Below are 22685 nucleotides of genomic sequence, written 5' to 3' on the forward strand. Positions count from 1 at the left end.
GTGCACATGTCATAAAAAATTGTAAAAGTTAAAAGTTAAAATGTATGTGTATTAATTATATTGTTTGAAAATTATCATAAATGTATCTTGGTGTGACTCTGTAATTCTTTGTCCATAGGTAGACTCTTGTATCTGCACAAGCTCACTGGCTTCAACTAGGGCGCCACATTAACAAAACAATCCATTACAGACAATAGAGATTTTAGAAATATAATGAAGTATTATACATTCTTTGTCTTTTCTTTTAAATTCACATACGAATACATCATTTTTGAACTATAAGTACAATAAACGTAGGCAGAAAGATAAGGACACTTGTCTATTGGGAATATATAGGTTTCTCGGTCTATATCTAGTCACCTTATATAGGCCCTTGCGCCTGTGCAGAACCCCACTGAGCTCAATGGGATTCCATGCAAGTACACGTGTCCCCATGAAAAATTGATCTCAGATTCAGTCCATAACTGTGGAGCAATGCATAAAGGTATAATGAACTCACCCAAACTTGGCCACGGGACTAGCCAATCTCTCAAAAGATGGTTCTGAGCAGACCCTTCCAGCCCCCAGCCCATAGTCCCTGTCTAAGTATCTATGTAAAGCATTTCAAGACAAACAGGAAAGGTAATGTAAGTGGAGAGTAGTAGGTTAAGAAAAGAGACAGATTTAAGGAAAAATGAAAAGCAGCACAAAGAGAAAGATACAGAAAACAATAAGCCTGAATTGAGAAGACAGACAATTTAGGGTAAGCAAGTTGATAGGAATGATAAAGGTTGACAAGGAGACAGCAAGTGGATACATTAGCGAGTATTAAGATGCAATGAGGCAACTAAATAAAAAGACTTTTGAAAAGTGTTAAAACGTAATAATTATGTACTGGAAAATTATATGAAAAATACTCTAAATTATATACAGAACTGATATTTTTTCAGAAAGACTTGTAAGAGTAGAAATTGCACCAAAGAAAAACAAAACCAAAGCCTGAACAAACAATAGATACATGAAACAAAAAGGACACACCCTCCCACACACATTTTACAATTATATAAACTCTAGATCCTAGCCTGTTATTTATTTCTACTACAAGTTGCACCTCTCTAGTCCAGAACCCTCAGGACCTGACCAGTTTTGAACAAGAGAATTTTCTGGACCACAGGAGGTCAATATTGTCTAGCAGCATTACCAACACTTCCAATGCTTACTGTGCTGGAGACATTTAAGAGGTAAATTAGAGCTAAGTAACAACACAGAACATAGAGCTAGGAGTGGTGGCTGTAAACAAATGTTATGGGGCCGTGGGAAATTTGGGTACACCCATGAAAAGTGGACATCCAGCTAACTAAAATCATCCTGGACGAGAGAGTTCTAGATGAGAGAGGCTCAACCTGTACTGTATAACTATAGATTATAGTATTCTCAATCACTCTTTGTAGGAGGGACTGTCATTTGCTTTAAGACTGTATAGCGCTTACCATGAACCCCAACCTGGCAAAGGCTGTTATAACGAATATAAATAATAATATTCCACTATCCACCCAATTTGTGGTATTTATTTTCCAGTAATATTTTCATATTTTCTTAGAAGTGTCCAAATAAAAACGTTTTATGAATAGTGTCAAATAAAAACAGTTTCACATAAAAAGGCCACAAAAGATATGTTATTGCCTTGTTTTTCTGGGCAACAAATCTTAAGGGTTTTTGATGAGCATTTTAGCACAGTCTAACATTCTAAATGGAAATATGAACATTTTACAAATAAAGTTACTGTAATTATTGAGGTAAGTAACAGTAGGAAATACCTTAAATTAACAACATCAATATAAATTTAGCATTCATCAGTAAATTACAACTCCTGATAATATTGTATAAAACAAAGCCATTTTCAAACATAGTGAAACTTAGGTTTTATGAATTTCACAATTAAGATTTATGAGACAACTAGGGATATTAGAGGCTGAGCAGTTTTGTATATATATTGTTCTGTGGCAGTAGTAACTTTTCATGGTCATGCTTCCCCTTACACTTGTCTTGACTCCCCTTCCCCTCCCCCCACCCAGGCTGGGAGTGGAGCTGTGGCTCTGGGGGATGGGGAGAAAGGGAAGGTCTAGGAACAAAGCTGGGTGCAGTACCACAGCCAGCAGCCAAGGCTGGGGCCAGAAGCCTGACCATGCCAGATGGGAGAGAGGGTGCCAGGGCAGAGCTGGGAGAGGAGCAGGGCAGCGCGGCGGCTCCTTCCCTGCCCTGTAGTGGATGGCCTAGATCCAGTCCGACATCCAAAAGGTTCCTCTGTAACCCAAGGGAGGTGGGGGGGAACCACAATTTGGACACTCTTTGTTAACAGTACAGGTGGCTATCAGAAAAATCCCGATTTCTCACTGATGACCTATGGAGTGATAGTGAGTGTCATCTATCGAATGACTGCCTGGATTGACTTGTAAAAGGAATTAAAGGGTGCACAAAGAGAGCACAATTCATCCACAAAGAAAAAGCATGGCTAATCATGAATTGCTGTAAGATACTGAGAGGTTATCCTCTTTGCAGAGCTATTAAACAGACCACCACGCACTGTAAAGCCAAAATAAAACAGAACTATCAGTATCTGCCTTCTATAATAGAAACTCTAAAGGGACTACCTTAATGTAAACTAGTGACATTTAAACTCACACTCAGTTTCCACAGAGGGGAGTTTGGTGCACACTGCTAATCTCACCGCAGACTTGCCCATTCTTTGTACAAAGGCTCAAGATTAAATAACAGTATTTCAATAGTTTGCACTTCAAAATAGGACACCATCCTTCCCTGATTTATACCATGATTTCTAGAAGATTGCAGAAGTCCCACTTTCTTGCTGTATCTACTGATGGAATGTTCTACATCTCAGAAACTGAGATAATTTGCTTAAAATTCTGCATTTAGATCATTACCCCTTAATAATCACCAGTGGCTAGAAGCAGCCTATAAATATATCTATTTTCAAAACCATTCCAACCAGATGTCACAAGTTGCCTGCCAAAAATCAATAATAACTAGTCAAATTCAAAAAGCAATCATATACATATAGATATTAACAAATTGGTCCATGTTTCAAAGTGGTCTCAAATTAGCTTCTAACTTTACAGGAATATAGATTTACACCCATTTGCACACACTACCAGAGAAATTAAATGCACTATTCTCTAATGTTTATCCATATGTGGATTTCCCCTACAATAATGTTGGTTTTCTGTATGTTTAATTTTAGAAGAGCAAAATGCAAGGCCCCACTGTCCCATTCTATTTCTAATAAGCAGCAGTTACAGAGCTGAGAGAAACACTGTCCTTACATAGACATGAAATTAAAATAGGTCACCTTGTTAAATAAAACAAAAGAAAACCCTAAAAAACGATCAGCTTTCCATTTCATCTGACCTTTACCACACATTTAATTTTGTACAATATGCAATGTCTGTCAACAGCAAAGCCATTGAAAAAGTGCTGTAGTGTCTGCACACTATTATTGTTAAGGATAATTTATGCAAACCTCACAGCTGAACTACTGCATACTTTAACTGGAAGTGTTCTCTAATCAAAGCAAATTACTTATAGCCAAGACTGAAGAAATTTCATTACAGCAATAATGTAACTCCACAAGTCATAACAACACAGTCAAAACTTCTGCAGGAATAGAGACAATCATCTGTGTCTTGTGCTTCATAATGCCCCAGGGGTGTCATTATCTCTGCAAACCACAGCTTCTGTCAAGTCTTATAGCTAACAATAACTTTGTTTGTTTGTTCATATGAAACAAAGTAAAGCTCCTCTGCATTTAATAGTTTTGGTATTTCAGTACTCAGAAGAAAAACTAGACAATATACTAAGTAGTAAGAAAAACAAAAACACAAATTTTAAAAAGGTCTTAATTTGTCATTTGGCATAAAGTTGTGACATGATCTGTCATATATGGGCAAATTCTTTCCATGTATACTTTGTTTACAAAAATAATCAGTGCTTTTCCTTTACAAGGACTTTTACCATATTACATATTTGTGATTATCTGAATAGCTCTTAGTAAAATTGAAGTAAACAAATCACATTTGCACTTTCTAAGAGTAATTAGAATATCCATCTGTACTTTTTGTGCTAAAATAATGTCACTATAGATGAAAACATGATGCAAATGACAGCACTGGTGTAAGTTTTCAAATCATTGTATTGGAATTCAGCAAAATAACTCAAATTAATTGACACGAAAAAAAGCTAATTTTCTCCCTGCTTTGAAAATGGATTCCATAGCAGTTTGTTTATATACTCTGTTATGGATAGCAGTATCACTATTTAATAAACCTGTATGTACTGTAACTGACAGGATGAAAAATAATCAAAGTATTTCTAGTTAAAGGCTGTAATCTTTTAGTTTGGTTTCTTCAACTTCCCTATAGGTGAAAAACTGAAATGTGTTTCAAAAAATATTTTTTTGCTAGAAACTTAAATTATCAGAACTGTATAAACCACATTGCTGTACCACACTGCATATTAAAAAGATTAAAGGTTATTTTTGAGAAGACAGGAGAAATGAAGATTGAGTTTAAAGTATTTATGAAAACTAATAACTGAACAATTAAGAAATATAAATACATAAGTTATTGTGGAAGTACTTAGATAATTTTGGAATATTAGATTTTTGGCTAAAGAACAAAAGCAGAATTCATGGTTACCATAGTTACACATACTCTTTGTTGTGTTTCAATGCCACATGATCTGATTCAAAGTAATATACATCAGGTTCTTCCTCATCATCTTCTGCAGTGTGCAGGTTGGCACTCTCTTTGGCAGATGATATATATCCAGCAATTAGTCGAGCCTCAGAGGGTGGCTTACTTAGTCCATCACTCACATAATCTCCAGAGTCACAACCTCTCACTTTTTCATTCTGCATCATTTCTTTAGAGTTTATGGGAGATCCACTGATGATATTAGTACTTGCAGCTACATTCTTTTCAGTGAGACTAAGATTGTTTTCCTCAACCTGCCCATTTTCTCTACAAGGAGAGTTATTTTTTGTAGGGCTACCTTTAGCAAGGGCCCTTCGTGGTGAAGTTCTCAATGTGTATCTGTGTTCTTGAAGATCCGACATAGAAGTAATTTGAGCTGAAACACATTCCAGCACAGAAGATGGTGGTTCAGGTTCACCTGAGATTGATGTACTATCATGACCGGTGTTCAGGTTGTTATTGGTGTTTTCAGCACACTGTTCTTTTGAGGCACTGCTATCTCCCACCACATCTACTTCCTCCTCAGAATCCCTTAAGAAAGATGACTGGGTTTCAGAAAAGGACCCCGTAGCTGGCTCATTTGCCTGAACGGTCATTTCCGCAGGCAAGCAGTCATTTATTTTGTGGTCCTCTAACTTTACCTGTTCTGGTGAATTTGTGCAAGGCACATAATGGTCTATAACACTGTCCTCCTTGCTGCTATTAAGCAACAATGAAGAATGGGGAAATGAATTCCCATTTTCTGCTACTGTTTTTTCCTTGGGCATACAGGAATCAGCACTGTTCTGTTTAGTGTTCCCATCAGGCTGACAGTCATCACAATTTAGAGCATCTGATTCTCTCTCATCAACCCCATTGACAGCCTGATGGTCTGTGAGCTCTTCAACTATTGCAGAATTATTAAACCCTTCTGCATAAGCATTCACCTTTTTAACTTCCCTTTTGTCACAATCATCCAATATAAGACATCGACAGGCTCGTTTAGTCCCTGCAGAGTCTGCATCATTGTCCGATATTGAACTCTTACACTCCAATGAGTCCTTTTCTGTTTTAGTAGGCAATTCCTCTTCTGAGCTGCTTGGTACCTCTGAACGTAGGCAACGTTTAATTCGTTTTAAAACTGGCGATACAGGTTCTGCTTGTCTTTTCTCACAATTTTCCACAATTTGTTTCTCAGCGTTATCTTTTTCAGAAGTAGACAGTCCTCTCTTTCTTGGGCTCACCCATGACTCCCGAGCACTTTGCTGTTTCAAATCAGTAGTTTTTCCACTGTTACTTCCCTTCTGAGTTTGCACAGACTCTGGTCTCTTCTTTGGTGATCTTGATCGTACTTGAGAATGAGGAGATAATTCTTCTGGATGAGCAATACTACGGTTTCTTAAGGTTCGACCACAAAAGTTTTCATCCAAACCATTTAACCCCACTGTTGATCTTGTAACACGAGTAGATCGAGAAGCAGCCATGCTATGGCAAGTCCCTAAAGTATGTTCATCATGATCCACTCATTGGGAAACCTTCAAAAAAATGTAAACAAAACAATGAGAAAAAAGTAACAGTAAAAAACACTGGCATTTATAAAAATATGCTAATGTTCTGAAGGACATATTCTACATTGCAACAAAAGTAACAAATGTTTATTTAAAAGATATTTCTTCATTCTGTTTCAACAAATAAGGATTTCTACAGGGAAAGATATTGAGCCCAAGAAATAGAATAGTTTACTTACTATTGTTATTTATTCAGTATTACTAAAAAGCACTACCTCGTACACAAAAATCATTATGTACAGTTATGATTATTAAATGTCTGCACCTACACAAGAGATACCAAACCTCATCCTTAAAGGTCCATATTCACCAACAGCCATATTATCATCACACAGCAACAAAAAATGTATTAACACAATATCTTGCTAGCTGAATGCATAGCCTTTCTAAATCAAAGAAACTGATACATACTATCTTTGTGTAGAAATGGGTCCAAAACAAAATATATTTAAAATTTGAAGTTTCAACCTATTGCTATAAATGATGGACAAACTCCGGTGTATGGATCTGAGATGTCAGTGTAACATAGTAGGACTCACTAAAGTTTGGTCCAATCCATGGAACCTTTTAAATCCCAGCCTTATTTTTTGTATTCCTCCAATTCTTTAAAAGTTGAACATGCAACACTGGACATCATCCATTGGAGCACTATTACATCAAAGATGATGGACAGACTCTTTTTCCCCCCCCCTTTTCCACCTCTCAGAATTCCAGATTTCAGCAACCTATTCAAATGACATATGATGCACATGGCCCAAAAGTTTTTAAAATTAGATAAATATATATATATATACTCAGGCCACCCACTTGTTATGAATGCATGGATTGACAAATGGAAGGGAACTACTTCAACAGTTTCTTTCATTTTCAACAAGAAGGAAAAAGAATGATGGTGTCACCTATTAGAATGTTATATATAGTGTTTAGTAGAAAAACACTTGGGGTACAGCATTTGAATTAAGGATGTTAAGTATCAGGTAACTGACTAATCGAATTGTTGATGCAGTCTTGCATTGACTATTCAATTAGTTGATAGGGCACCTCCACCTTTGAAGTGTAGCAAAAGCTTTCGGGCTGTTGCTACACTTCAAAAGCAGAAGCACGAAGCATGGGATCAGCTGCAGACTCCTCTGCTGACCCACGGCTCTGTGTGGCACTGCCACTTAGAAATGCCACAACTGAGCTCCCTGTGGCATTCAGAGTGGCAGAGCCACACAGAGCAGCTGACCCCAGGCTCTGTGCAGCACTGCCGCTTTGAAGTACCACACTCTTCTCCCCACAACTTGCTGCCTCTCTCTGATGGGGGGGAGGGGGGGTGCACGCAACTAGCTGACTATCCTGTCGACTACTCCTTCACAGACATCATTTGGATCAATCAGAGCAAGACAATACTCTTCTAGACTATGAGAACAACTAATGAAACTGCCTGCTTGTATATGCTTACATTAAAATTGCTATTACAAATACACTTAAAATGCTAGCATACTAGCAAAATATTACTTATACCTCATGACTACGATTTACATTATTTTTATATATTAAAAAACAAAGAAAATGCTCATCTGAAGAAGTGGGTTTTGCCCATGAAAGCTTGTGATACTATATATATTTTGTTAGTCTCTAAGGGCAGGACTACTCGTTTTCAATGAAAAATGTGTTACTATTTATTAATAAAAAGCAGTCCAAAGTAATTGTTTGCAATGATTAGACACAGGTTAATGCATTTTAGGTACTCATCCATGAGAGTATGAAAGTAAACTTAATGAAAATGAATTAACCCCACAATTGTTAAGAGGGTACTTGCATGAAAAACAATGCCATTAATTTACACAGGTTAAAGAGTAGGTAGAAATAAATTCAAAATCCTGACAAATTAATTTCTCAAAACATGGAAATATTTTACAGTATTAACTAAGCCATATCAAGAGCCCTCCTTTCCTTGTACATTCATCCTAAGTAATGTGAGGATGCCTGTTTTAAACCTCATAGCAGTATCAAGCAATGTTGACTGATTACAAAGACATTTCATAAACTGCAACTTTGAAATTGGGAAAGTGGTGACAGATGGTGGCAAAAAGGCCTGAAACAAAGCCTTGCGGGAGCAGGGCAGGCTTGGAAGATGCAGCAGCTGTATTCATATCTGCTGAGCAGCACTCCACTCAGGATGCATGGCAGGTGGAATAGTTCTGTTCCTCAAACCCATAGGATGGCAACCACTGGCTTCTGTATCTTAAAAACATAAAAACAGGCCATACTGGATCAGACCAAAGGTCCATCTAAGCCCTGTATCCTGTCTTCCAACAGTGGCCAATTCCAGATGCCCCAGAGGGAGTCAACACAACAAATAATCATCACATGATCCCCTTCCTGTGATCCATTTCCAGTCTCTGGCAAACAGAAGCAAGGGACACCACCCGTACCTATCCTGGCTAATAGCCACTGATGGACCTAACTTCCATGAATGTATCTAGTTAAAGTCCTGGTCTTCACAGCATCCTTTAGCAAGAAGTTCCACAGATGGACTGTGCACTGCGTGAAGAAAAGCTTCCTTTTGTTTTAAATCTGCTACTATTAATTTCATTTGGTGACTCCTAGTTCTTATGTTATGGAAACAAGTACATAAGTTTTCCTTATTTACTTTCTCCATACTTATGATTTTATCGAGCTCTACCATATCCTCCCTCAGTCTCCTCTTTTCTAAGCTGAGAAGTCAGTTTAATTTCTCTTTATATGCCCTCCCCCATTCCAAATCCCAAATCATTTTTGTTGCCCTTTACTGAACCTTTTCCAATGCCAATATATCTTTGAGATGAGGTGACCACACTGGAACACAGTATTCAAGATGTGGGCATACCATGAATTTATATAGTGGCAATAAGGGTGTGTCTAAACTACATGGCGCCGTCGATAGAGCCATGAAGATTAGGCTGATCGGCAGAGGGAAATGAAGCCGCGATTTAAATAATCGCGGCTTCATTTACATTTAAATGGCTGCCACGCTCTGCCAACCAGCTGATGATCAGCTGTTTGTCGGCAGATCGGGGCAGTCTGGACGCGCCGCTGTCGACAAGGAAGTCTTTGTTCACGAGGCATACCTGCGCCAGTAGACGAAGGCTTCCTTGCCAACAGCGGCGCGTCCAGACTGCCCCGAACTGCCGACAAATAGCTGATCATCAGCTGATCGGCAGAGCACGGCAGCCATTTAAATGTAAATGAAGCCGCGATTATTTAAATCATGGCTTCATTTCCCTCTGCCGATCAGCCTAATCTACATGGCTCCATCGACGGAGCCATGTAGTTTAGATACACCCTAAGATATTCTCTATCTCTATCTTTCTCCATGGTCCCCACAAGACAATACGTTAGCATGTACTGAACCTCATGGTGCTGCATCCAACACTTCGTCTGGCTATAGACAGAACCTTGCAAATGTGTGGATATCCATTTTATATCTGCATGTATCTGTATCCACAGATATGGATGTGGCTACCCAGGGCTCATTTTTACAGATACAGATGTGGATATGAATACAAAATTTTGTATCCCTGCAGGGTTTTAGCTACACAATTTCTCTCTCCTGGAGCTTCTAAAATGGCAAGTGGATAAGCTGAGGAACAGAAAATTACAGGAAAAAAAATCATTTAGGCTGATGTACACCTAACAGATTTAAGTGACACCTTAGCAAAAATTACATGGCATTTACATGGCTGCATAACCACATAGTACATGATGTCCTGGCAATACTGAAAAATTCAAATTCAAACACTAATGCAATAGGTTAGCACCAAATCAACAACACCACACAAGTCATAAGGGTTAAGCTGATCAGCTGTTCGTCGGCTCAGCGCGGCAGCCATGTAAATTTAAATGAAGCGGCGATTATTTAAATCGCCGCTTCATTTTACTATGTCGGGTAGCCTAATCTACATGCCTCTGGCGACAGAGGCATGTAGTCTAGACGTACCCCTAATCCCCTGGCTCCCACATCCTCCTTCTCCCTTACCCAACCCTTCCCACCCAACCCTCCCCACTTCCAGAGTCCCACCCCCGTGACTCCCACCCTATCCAACCCCTAAGCTCCCTGCCCCTCGATCATGCTGCCTGGAGCACCAAGGCTTGTGGGACTGTGGCCACATTACCTAAAGCATCGTGGCTGGCAGTGCAACGACCACACCATCCAAGCACTGGCTGGGGGAGCTGAGGCTGGGGTACAGAAGGGGAGAGGCTGGGGACTAGGTGCTCCTGCTTGTCATGCTGCTCAGGAGTTGGGCTGGCTCTCCAGCAAGAGCTTTGAGGATTGCCAAGGGCCGGACTGAAAGGATCAACCAGTTGGATGTGCTCTGTGGGGTGCAGCTTGTCACCCTCTGCCTTAGATGCAAGTGGCCACCTCTTAGCTATACTCAGCAAAAGGTTCCATCTGAATCAAAGAGGCAGTTGGCACTGAGAAGAGGAAGCTGAATCAGTAATGAGAGGGGAAAGGAGAGAAGAACAAGTATGTGGGTAATGATGAGAAACAGGAGGAGCACTTTGCCAAAAGAGGAAATGGAAGAAAAATGTTTTCAAATACGTTTACAGTCTGTGCAGTCTGCTGAAAAGTTTTAGTACATTCTTATGAGTTTTGGACAAGGCTTTAACAGTGCAGTGCATGAAACCTAAATTACTCAATCTGAATAAAACCTGTGGCAAAATGGACATCATGTAGAGTGTTAACCAGTCACCAAATGTTTACAATATATACAGCACTGGGAGTCAGTACAGTGATTTACATAAAAATGAGATACCATATATGCCCCAAAGAGTTCATAATTTAAAAATAAATGGCAAATTTCAGTTTGTAACTTCTTTTTAGAATAATTTCAGTCTAAGTGAAGCTAAGTGCAAAAGAAACACTTTAGATGGGATGACTAGCACGAGTGTCAGAAGGTGCTGAAGGGGAATAGGACGAGACATGTGTCACCTTGGTAACTTCAATTGTGCAGTCACAAAACTCCACTTTTACAGGGCTTAGGAGGAGACCTGCTAAACAACAGTCTTTGCCTACCATACTGTGTCTAAAATGTGAAGGGATTTCATGCAGCACAAAAGAGAAAAGCAGTTAACAAGTAGAACTTCTAGAGCTCTCAAAACCTGAGCTCTATTCTGGACAGCTTTGGGTCCCTTTGTGGCTATCAGCTATCTCCTTTAGTAGTCCTTCCATTTCTCCAGTTCTTTCTAACTCTTTATATCTGTGTATGGAAGTGCAGTTTGCTTATCTTGATGAGCTGGGTAAAAACTTTTACTTCACTGCCTCCCATTCAGTTCTGAAGGCAAGAAATACACCAAATTCCTCCTTATAAGGAAGACACAGAAAACCAGACATGGAAAAAAAAGCCAAAAGGGTATAAAAATGCTGAGGAGCTGGTAGATGGTAGGAAATGAACATTTACCACAGTAACTATTTCTCTTTAACCTAAATGTCCTGCATGGTTTCACACTCAGTGATGTCCAGTCCCTTCACCTACAAGCTCAGTACCTCTGGATAGCAATGCTTATTGGGGTGTGTGAACACACTCAACTATGCCCTCATACACTATTGCCTGATAATAAATAGGGGTTACAGACCCAAAGGCCATCCATTTCCTTCCATTAAATAATCACCCAAAATAGTCAGGAGGATAGAAAACTAGTGTTAAATCAATGCAGACCGTATCCTGAAGAAACAGCTAATCACTTTCTTCTTCACCACTGCCTCTGGAGAGTTACACCCTTATTTATTAAGAAGTGGAAAGGAAATGGATTTTAGGAGTCTCCGTTGAATAACTGCAGAACTTCTCTCCTGAACTGCACATCTAATATAAAAGCTAAATCCAGAGTGCAATATCAAGATATGGCTAGAAATCCACACAGTAGCCTTGCATGTCTCAAGTACAGACAGACAATGTGGCAGGGATTCAAATTTCTGCTGTTCATAGCAAGTGAATACGCATAATCTAATCCACTTTAAGGATACCTGAGTGGAAGCTGACTTTCAGGATTAACCTCGTACTTGTGATACAAATGACCTAGGTAACATACAAAAATTTAATTCCTTTTGTAAAGCCATTTATGTGCTTCCTTCACCTTTAAATAATGCAGATTCATCTGCTACGATGACTGGTGGTTTGAGGGGAAAAATGGTGCACAAATATTAGTTGAGGGAGAAATCAAAAGACCAAAGATAAAATACCACCATGCGGCACATCCTTTTCTATACAAAGGTTCAGCCATTGGTATCAATATTTTAGACTGTCTTAGCTGATATAGTTTTTAATGAGAGATGATGCAATGACTATTCTGACAACAGTTGCTTGAACAATCTCAGAACACATTTACATCCCTAAAATAAAAATAGTTCCTGAAGAAAAAGAAAACCATGCATCAGTTTCTTCCAACTAAATGTGGTCATTTTAGTATAAGAAAATAGTAGAGTCCTGCACCAGTGGGCAAAAAGAACAAAATCACAAGCAGGTGTATCTTATGGAGCTGCAGGGAGAGACCAGTTTATCTGAGAAGCAGATACTTCAGGAAAAAAAGGAAATGGAAAATTGGAGAGCATAAAAACTATTTTGTCTTACCCAGAAGAAGAAAATAACTTCTATACTGTGGAAATTTCTAGCAGATGGTCTCCTTCCAGCAGATAATTCTGGATTTTTGAGCAATCTACTCTAATATGGTCAATCAGCTGGTACACATACTAATAGATTCAACAACCTCACACTGGGATGTAGAATGTGGACTTGCTTCTAGCATTGGAAATCTGATCCCCTGAGCAAAGACCCTCAATGACCTACTGACAGAGCCAGCGGATTAGAAAACAAAAGCTAACAAAACTACAAAGACTAAGAAGCCTCTTGATCTTGTTCCTTGATATCTTCTGGTAGACCAAGGGTATGAATGGAAATGAAGGGGAAAAAATGGGAATATCTAGCTCCATCCTACATGAAACGTTTCTGTACAACATCTGAACTTCTCCAAACCTCGAAGAGAAAGTTGTATTTAGTACTGTGTGGCATAGCAAACAGATCTACTTGATCTCAGAAGCAGATCTTTACCTACTGCTACTTCAAGAAACTACTTGGGATGGCATGCAACTCCTTTCTGATGTTATATACCAGGATATTGTCTTTTCCTGTAAAACAGGAATTAGTGATATATAGTGATGTGCACACTGGTTCCAGAACTTTCTGGCTTGCTGATGAACAATATAAAAGTATAAGTTCATATAACCATTGAGATAGCATGAATATATAAGGAGTAGTGATAGAAATGTAGCAGTGTTAGTCTGGTGTAGCTGAAACAAAATACGGGACTATGTAGCACTTTAAAGACTAACAAGATGGTTTATTAGGTGATGAGCTTTCATGGGCCAGGGGTCTGGCCCACGAAAACTCATCACCTAATAAACCATCTAGTTAGTCCTGTATATAAGGAGGTACTTCTTAAGGAGGCAAGAATTCTTTATAGACCAAAAGGCCCAATCTCAGTCACAATAAATGAAGTTGGACCGTCTCCTGTATCTAGAGGCTTAAGATTAGGAATTGATCAAGATAAACACCTCAAGTTAAACATAAAACATTCATCAACTATACCACTAATATTGGAGTTGGGTGAAGAGTATGCGTTTGCCATCAGTTTATCTACAACAGTCAGGAAAGCACAACCGCAGAAGGTAAGATGATCTGTCAAGTCTAAGTTGAGGGAAAATGTTCCACAGAACAAATAGGACAGCTAGGCTACAATCTTCTATTGTAAGGGCAGTTAACTGACTTTTGTGCCTTTTAAAAAAAAATCTCTCCTGTTACCCAGAGCAGCAATTTCCAAAGTATGGGTCATGACCCAGTACTGGGTCATGAAAAGACAGGCTCTGGGTGTGACGTAGTGGGGGTACTTGCTGGGCTGTGGTGACCCCTGCTGTCTGGAGCAAGACCCAGCAGGGAAAACCTCGCTAGGCAGAGGTAAGGCCAAACTTGTTGAACCAGTGGCCAGACACCCCCCGTGGAGAGGAACAAAGGAAGGTGGAATGCTGCCCTGGCTGGGGGGGCAGGGCTGCAAGGGAATTTAGTTAGTTACTGTGGGAGAGCATGGAGGAGAGCCTAGGAGAAGGGGCTGGAGTTTAGGGGCCCAGTCTCCCCCATCTCAAGGGGGCCTGAGGCATCCTAGCCCAGCTCTGGGACCAGACTACATCTGTGCTATGCTGTATCCTGGAGAGGCAATAAACTTCCTCTATTCCACCGGCTGGTGAAGTCTGTTTGTGCCATTTCGGGGTGCAGGAGACGGGGAACCCCCAACGCGCCGTCACACTGGGTCACCATACCGCAGGGTGACCAGGTGAGTGCTAAGGCCACTTTCCTGCCTCTGTGGACCATGCGGTGTCCTGGAAGTGATCAGCAGCAGGTCTGGCTCCTACATAGACACAAGTAGCCAACTCTTACAAGATATAAAAGCAAAACAAGCCAAAAAAATGAAGTCAGTCCCATTTCAAAGGAAGCCTAAAATGAGCTCCTTCCATTTTTGCTCAGCAATGCTTGGCAACAAACTAGGAACAAGCCAATGGAAGTGTGGAGCCAGAGCTTGGAATGGGGACAGTCTGTGGAGCTGGACCTGCTGTAGGCCACTTCCAGGGTGCAGTGCAGCCCACAGTGCCAGGACAGGCAGGGACCTTGCCTTACCATCCCACTGCATCACTGACCAGGAGCCACTGGCAGTAATCCTGTGCCTCAACAATCCCGTCCCCAGAAACCACTTATCCCCAGCCCTATCACATAGAAAAAAATCAGTTGGGGACCACACAAGTGAGAAGTCACATGGTGAGGGGACGGGAAGAGAGGACTGAGATTCAAGGCCTCAGGCCAGATTTACACTTCAAGGATTCCAGGGTTAGTGGATTTTGTGGGCCCTCCTAAGCTCTGGAGCAAAGCTAAAAATGAGGGGATACGTGTACGGGACAGGGCTGCCAGTGAGTGGGATAGGGGTGCAAGATCTGTGCAGGAGGTAGGGTGCCTGAGTGGGTAAGGATGTGAAGTCTGAGTGGGAGATAGGGTGCAGGAGCAGGCAGGGAGTAGGGCGTCTGGGCTGGGGGGAGGATTCAGGAGCAAGGGATGGGGAAGGAGCAGTCTGGGGGCAGATGTCTGGCCGGGGGAAGGGGCAGAAGCAGGTGGGAGGTAGGGTGTCTGGCCAGAGCAGAGGGCAGGAGCATGCTGGGGTATGGGCTCTCAGCAGGGGGAGTGAGTGAGTAGGCTGGGCGGGTGGGGTTTCAGCAGGGAGGTGAATCAGGGGCTGAGGGACAGGGACACTTACTGTACTTGCTTTCGCACGCAGGCACTGTAGCTTAGGTACCACCTCTTGCTCTTCTCATTTGGCCGGCTTCTGGCCAATTGGAGCAGCGGGAAAAGCCTCCAGCAAGCTCATCCCTGCACTACTGTGTCCAGCCAGAGGAGGGGGAAGGAAAGGGGAAGCATGAGTGCTTCCTCGCTAACTATATATGGCACGGAGCTTTGAGGCGCTCTCCCCCCTTGCAGGAAGCTGGTGTTCTAATCTTGCAGGGGACCACGAGGCTGGAACACCAGTGTGGGCTCCCTGCTATGGGAGCAGAAAGAAGAGGCTGAGCTGGAGCAGCGAAAGAGCCATAAGTTGTTGACCCCTTCCTTAGGACATCAGGAAGTGTATGAAAAGGCCATCATGGAGCGTGACTATACAAAGTAACCTATCTCCAACATCAAATTTAAGAAAGTAGGACAGAGCTCTCGTATTGTTGTTTGGAATAACCCTTAGCATCATAACTTTCCTTATGGGATGATACTGTTCAGTCCCTAGGCATCATGCTTTTTAGGGGTGTGAGGCTGCTGGTCCTGGATTCAGACTAGGGATGTTAAGATCTGGCTAACTGAGAAGTTGATAAAAAATGTATCAACTACTTGATTAGTCAATAAGGGAAGGCAGCTCAGTTCAGTCCTGGCTCACACTGGATCGAGGACCTACCCCTGCTGCAGCTCTGTATTTTAAATGTAGTAAGAGCTAGGTGTAGGTACTGGACCCAACACGAGCCTGGCTGCCCGCCCGCCCAGCTCTTAGTACATTTAAACTTCAAATGCTCCCATCGGCTTCTGTTATTCCTTGCACAAGCAGGAGAACTGGCCACTGGTGGGGGTTTAATTAGACTCACTAAATCCAAGTCCAGAAGATCAATCACAGCAGCATCAGTCTTCAATTTAGTCAAGACGTGGCCTCAGACTTGATGTACGCCTCTTTAGAAGGCTAGGATACAAAACAGAATTCAAGATCATGTCCACTGCTGAAGTAGAAAAGGCACAGGCTTTTTTTGGCGCACAGAAACAGCACCATTTAAATCAGTTAAAAGAGTGACTATCATTGATTTAATTTAATTTAGTAAATAATTGAAGTACCTACTCAAATCAATTTAAAAATGCTCACATGGAAAATTGCACCAATTTAACTAAATTGGTTTAGAAACTGATTTCGTTCAACTGGTGACTCTTCTGTGATTAGACTGGGCTGTACACTTGCTCATTGGTCTCCCACACACACAGTACTAGGAATATAAAATCCTGTATAATTAGTTAACTGGTTAAACATTATGTTTAGCCAGTTAACCAATTCAATGGGGGTGAGCTGGAGCAGCCCCCTCTGGTTAACCGCAATCAGTAAACATCACCATTCACATTCCTACAAGGTACTAATGCAAAAGGAACAATGCATGAAGTTGGCAGATTTGGCCAGAATGATCCAAACTGAGTTAAAAAAGCTATGCCCTACTATATATATTCATTCATTCATTCATTCATTTAAGAAATGAGTGTCTGTTTATTTGTGAATCTGTTCAAGAACTCTGCCTAAATTTTAAGAGCTAGAACTACCCAATTTGGTATGCAGCTCCCTCTTACCCTAACTTAAAACAAAGTGAGGGTTTGGTTGTGCCAGAACAATGCGATATGCCTGAAATTCTATTGTTTCTGATCAAATGGAAAGGGATGGGCCTAGTAGAAGGGAGTTATACTGTGGAATGACCACAGGCAGGCAAGTGCCCAGCAGGAAGCCAATAGCCAGGAGTAGCTGATATCTTGGCCTGCTCCAGGGAGCAGCTACTGGCCCTTGCTGGCCCCAGGGAGTGAGAGGGGTCAGCCTGCATGGCCCTCTCCCCATTGGGCCCAGGATGAAGCCAATTGCCAGGGTGTGCGGTAGGGATGTAATAGTGTAGTCGAATAACCGATTAACTGATAAGCAAAAGCTTATAGGTTAATGCTATACACTACACACATTTCCCTCTCCCCGCCCCCCATGCCAGTTCATTTTTTTAGCAGGCTGGCCAGCAGCCCAGCTCACACTGGGTCCGTGAGCTCAGACACCTCCCCCCCTTCCAGGGGATGCTGCCACTTCATGCTGCTGCCTCTTTATTAGAGGCAGCAGCACATGGTGACAAGTAGCCAGTCCCTGAGGGGAGCTGTTTTTTAAACTGGCTCCCCTCGTGGATCAGCTCCCACCTGGACCCCATGCTGCTGCCCTTGATATAGAGGTAGCAGTGTGGAGTGGCAGGGGGCTCCTCAGGAGTGAGGCCAGAGAATGGCCATATCCCCGGGGACTACAGAATAGTCAACTAACCAATAAGAAATTCATTAGGTTACTTGACTATTCAATTAACCAATATTTAACATCCTTAGTGTGTGGCCCTCCCCTTGCCCATCCTCAGGTCTGCCCCAGAGTGAAGCTGGAAGGTGAAGTATACCCTCTTCCACTCTGACCTAGGGTGAAGCCAGCATCCTGAACATGTGGCCCCCACACCCGCCCTGGGTTGGACCACTATTATAACTTTAAACTCATGAGAACTAAAAACAGTGTAGTTTCCCTTGAGTTTAGGGCAGCAAATTCAAAAGAGAAAAAAAAAGGTATAAACGTTTTTTTAGCAATTTATTTATATTGTTCATACTTTTAATATATACCTATTAAAACAAGTAGATCTTCTCTTTACAACATACACTGAAAATTACATGGAAAAACTATTACCAAGGTATTATCAAGAATGCAATGCGGATGATAGAGCAAGAAGCAAAAGACGGGCTAAAATAGAGAATTTAGCAATTTGATTTGCAAGCACCTTATGATTACACACAGAAAAAATAATTATGAAGTTAAGTAAATGTGTTACAATGAGATGGGTAAAAATATTTTGGATATTAGATCAACTGCTCTTAAAAAGTACAAGATTCCTGAACCAACTAGTTATCTTTTAACATAGTAAGAATTTTGCAATTCAGATTAACTCAGATTTCAAAATATAATGGCACTGTAATAGGATGGTGTGTTCCTTTAAGCCCCATCCCCAACCAGCCTTGTTCAATGATAAGATCCAGCTTGGAAAGGGTCAGGTCTTATCTATAAAGGGCTGAGAGTGCTCTGTTGAAGGGCAGCTGTGGGCAACAAGGACATCTTTTGTGTCTGTCCCTGGAGCAGGGAGGAGAGAGACAAGAAAACCCTAAACCCTGCAGAAAGCCCTAAATCAGGGACAGAGTCTGGTTTACACATACAACTTATGTTGAACTATTCTAGTATTTGAACAAACTTTGGGCCTGGTATTAAGGGAAACAGGTCCGCATCCATTAACACAGTTGAGAATATGGGCACATGACTGGCCTCTGAAATTGTGGGACATTCTTTACCCAACGTGCAGTCAACCGGTGGAACTCCTTGCCAGAGGATGTCACAAAGCCCAAGACTATAGCAGGGTCAAAAAAAAAAAAACCCACAATCCACACTATGTAAGTTCAGAGAATAGGTCCATCAATGGCTATTAGCCAGGATGCGCAGAGATAGTATCCCTGGTTTCTGTTTGTCAGAAGCTGGGAATGGGCGACACAGGATGGATCACTTGATAATTACCTGTTTTATTCATTCTCTCTAGGGCACCTGGCATTGGCACTGTCAGAAGACACTGGCCCAGATTGGTCTGTCCCAGAATGGCTGTCCCAATGACATGTATTAAAGGGGTGACTTTTTGAAAACCAGGGCACTGGGTGATGATCCTGAGAAACAGGAGATCCTCTGAATGAACAGTATAAAGAATCAAATGGGGAAAAACAGAGCATGCTAATGGAACAGAGAACACCCAGGTAATCTGAAGAGAGGCAGATTAGGAGAGAGATTCTATTCCAAGCAAGGGACAGACAGGGAGAGAGAGAGGACCCAAAGACCAGCACATCTATAGAGATGATTCACCAGGCTGACAGAGCAGTGGTGCAGTAGCCCTACAGAAGACTGCTGCATAAATAAATGGGAGGTTGCTGGAAATGAGGAAAATAATGAGAATATGTGGAGATCTTTGCTTAATCTAACAGCCCTCGTGCTTGCAGCAGAGGCTGGCTACAAACACCAAGGAGTAGAAGTACAAACCTGAGATAAAGTAGCATATGGTGAGAATGTAGCTAAAGCAAGGAAACAATAGGTTATTCTTAATAAGAAGTCTGTAGCCATTAAACTCAATTCTGATAATAAAAATTAAAGGATGCAACTTCTTCTCTACAACCACAGAACTACTTCAAGAGTTCTGATAATGAAAAATTAAAGGGATATGTTAAAACAACATCTATGTTCTAAAATTAAAGACTCTCAACAGTTATCAAACACTGGAATTTAGGTTGCCTGTGCTTTTTAACTCCTTGTGTACATGCATGATCTTCAGTTACATGATCAAATAACATTTTTTCAGTTTTTTTAAATTACAGGGGGGTATTCAGCTCATTTGAAGTTTCAGAAGCAGAACCAAACCTCCCAGTCACCTGCAAGAAAAATCATGATTCAGTCCCTGAAGACCAGTTTAAGATAAGCTTTTGTGGTCAAAGTTTATCTGTTGCCAATGAACCAATACAGAATCCATATAAAGATAGATAGATATTACAATTATGTACTGCACAACTTATAAAAAAAAAATCAACATTTGCTAACAATCAAAAAATCAAAATGGGACCCACATCGTAATGGAAAAAATCCAAGAATGGGCCAGTTCTGTGGAACTTATTCACTCAAAGACATTTTCAGAAATGAACAAATAAATTGTATTTTCTCTCTTACCAGAAGTCCACAAATCTAATTCAGCAGAATTTGGAGAGAGACTGAAAAAATAGTATTGTAGACACAGTACTAGAAACACCAATATTAAGGTTATCCAGCACTTTTCCATTATGATACAAATATTTATAAACTTTTAAATATCAGTTTGGAAGACTAAAACTTTGAAATAAATTTTTATTGTCCTACTCTTTTCTTTGCACTCATAATATTTTTCTACTGCTGAATATTGGTAGACTATTTCCAAACTAAATTCCAATACTGCTCTAAAACTCACCATATTAATACATAATCTCTGACATGTATTAACATTCTTTAGCAATTATGAATCTTTGTATCCTCTATCAAACATTAAGCTTCCAACAAAATGACAGTTTTAAAGTCAGTAAGTGATACACTGACTAAACTTTAGGAAAGGAAGAATTTAAGAGAAATAATTCTCAATTTTAGATATTCAGTACCTATGTTTATGGTGGCACAAAGGAAGTAACATCCGAATATTTGGACCATCCTTCTCTAATTAAAGTCACTGGAAAAACTGAGGATAAAGTTCAAAGGACCATATTCAAAACCCACTGAAGTGAATAAAAGACTCCCAATACAGTGAATTCAAAAGGAAAATTAAAAAAGGAAGCTTTAACCTAAACCATTTATTTCAATTAAAATTATTTATGCATATAAAAATAAGAGTTTCCTGAAATATTAATAGACAATCTGTAAAGAAAAACCAGATACAGGCTGAACAAATGATTTTCACATTCTGTGTCACAAATCAGACCTTTATCTTCCATCATGCTATCCATATTAGGGAGGTAAAATGCCAGTTAAATCAGTTCACTGGTTTAATGTTAGGTTGCCCTAATATTTAACTGTTTACTGACTAAAGCAGGATCCAGGCTGGGAACCGCTCCAGCACAGCTGGAACAGCCCCCAGAACATGCGACTCCCACCTCTAGTGCTGTATGAGGGTTCTCTGCTGCCTCCCAATTCCACAGGGGCTTGAGCTGCTGTCAGTTCCCACTGGAGTAGTCCCTGCCTGCGGCAAGCCTCCTCATTCTATCTGATGTGCTGATGAGGCGCCTACTAGTACACTTGTGATTGCACTCTCTCTTCCAGGTTAACCTTGACTCTTGGGATATTGTTCTTTGGCCCTTATGTTACCTATTGTAAGAGTTCAGAAGTGACAGCATACCTAGGTAATCTGTTCTATCAGAGAGAACATAATGTCCAGGAGTTATAGACAATCACAAGACTATTTTCTTTTGCTTGCAACATGATCTTGGCAATATGCTCCTTTAATACATGGACCATCTCCAACAAATATAAGACTGTCCAGTGGTATACCTGATGTTCTCTCAGCATCAAGGGATTCTTTTCACAATAGCTTACAAAATCCACATTCTTCAATAGGAACACCTTTAATTTCACGGAACCTCCTCAGAAGGATTTAATCTCCCATGATTCATCTCACACATGACTGCCATTATGCAGTCTCATCAGACAGTGAGGCTATACTGCATCATGGGAGATGTGGTCCAACAAAAGGGAGCTCAACAGGCAGAAGAGAATGGGCAAAGTAGTACTCCCATAATCATCATGATAGCATTTCATTATTTTCTATTTTCTGCAGAAAAATCAAAATGCCTCCAACTATATTTATGAATATGTTTTAGGAAATATTATCACTTCGCTGTTTTCCTTTGACAATATCTTTGTATCGTTTCCAGTAGTTTACAAAGTTATTAAGCTTTTCATTCCTTCAAATATATTTAGGCCACATGAAAGTCTTGGCACTTAAAAGTAAGAGGAACTCAAATGTTCCTCTTCCTAAAATGTACTGGATAAGATTAGGAAATCTGAACTACTGATATACATTGTATAGTTCATACTTAGTCAAATAAAGACTTGTAAGCAAGCAAGCATGCAGGAAAATTCTAAATACAGAAAAATAGCGTGTAGGTTGTAGACAGAGGTAATAATCAACATGTTCTGTGGGATGGGATTTAATTAGCATTTTACAGAGTTGTAGCTTCTGAGCAATACTTCAATCAAAAAGTTACAAACAAGACTATTAACTTTCAAATAATGAATGATGACAAAAGAGAGGCCCACATTCACATTCCCTAAAAGGGATTATTTAGCATCCTTTCTGACAAATTTATTGCTATGGTGTCACAAAAAAAAAAAAAAAAAAAAAAAAACAGAGAATTTGCACACTGATGATAGCCATCAAGACAATTCTGCCAATAATCATTTAAGTTCATGAGCACTAAAAGGACCAGAAAGAATCACATGA

At 40.5% G+C, this 22685-nt stretch overlaps 1 protein-coding gene across 9 annotated transcripts in view; it reads right to left on the reverse strand.

Moving 5' to 3' along the window:
• The window catches only part of ZZZ3 (zinc finger ZZ-type containing 3), a 120491-nt gene that overhangs the window by 82822 nt on the left and 14984 nt on the right, over positions 1 to 22685 (reverse strand). For 7 of the 9 annotated variants that reach the window (XM_075936298.1, XM_075936297.1, XM_075936293.1 and 4 more), the window contains exon 2: positions 4707 to 6262. In XM_075936298.1, the coding sequence (XP_075792413.1) occupies positions 4707 to 6211 (1505 nt within the window). In that variant the 5' untranslated portion in view covers positions 6212 to 6262. Of the gene's footprint in view, positions 1 to 4706; positions 6263 to 16475; positions 16568 to 22685 lie in introns of all 9 variants that reach the window. The other 2 variants (XM_075936294.1, XM_075936295.1) reach the window with 1 other exon arrangement.

Source organism: Pelodiscus sinensis, chromosome 9 (assembly GCF_049634645.1).
Source record: "Pelodiscus sinensis isolate JC-2024 chromosome 9, ASM4963464v1, whole genome shotgun sequence".
Taxonomy (NCBI): domain Eukaryota; kingdom Metazoa; phylum Chordata; order Testudines; family Trionychidae; genus Pelodiscus; species Pelodiscus sinensis.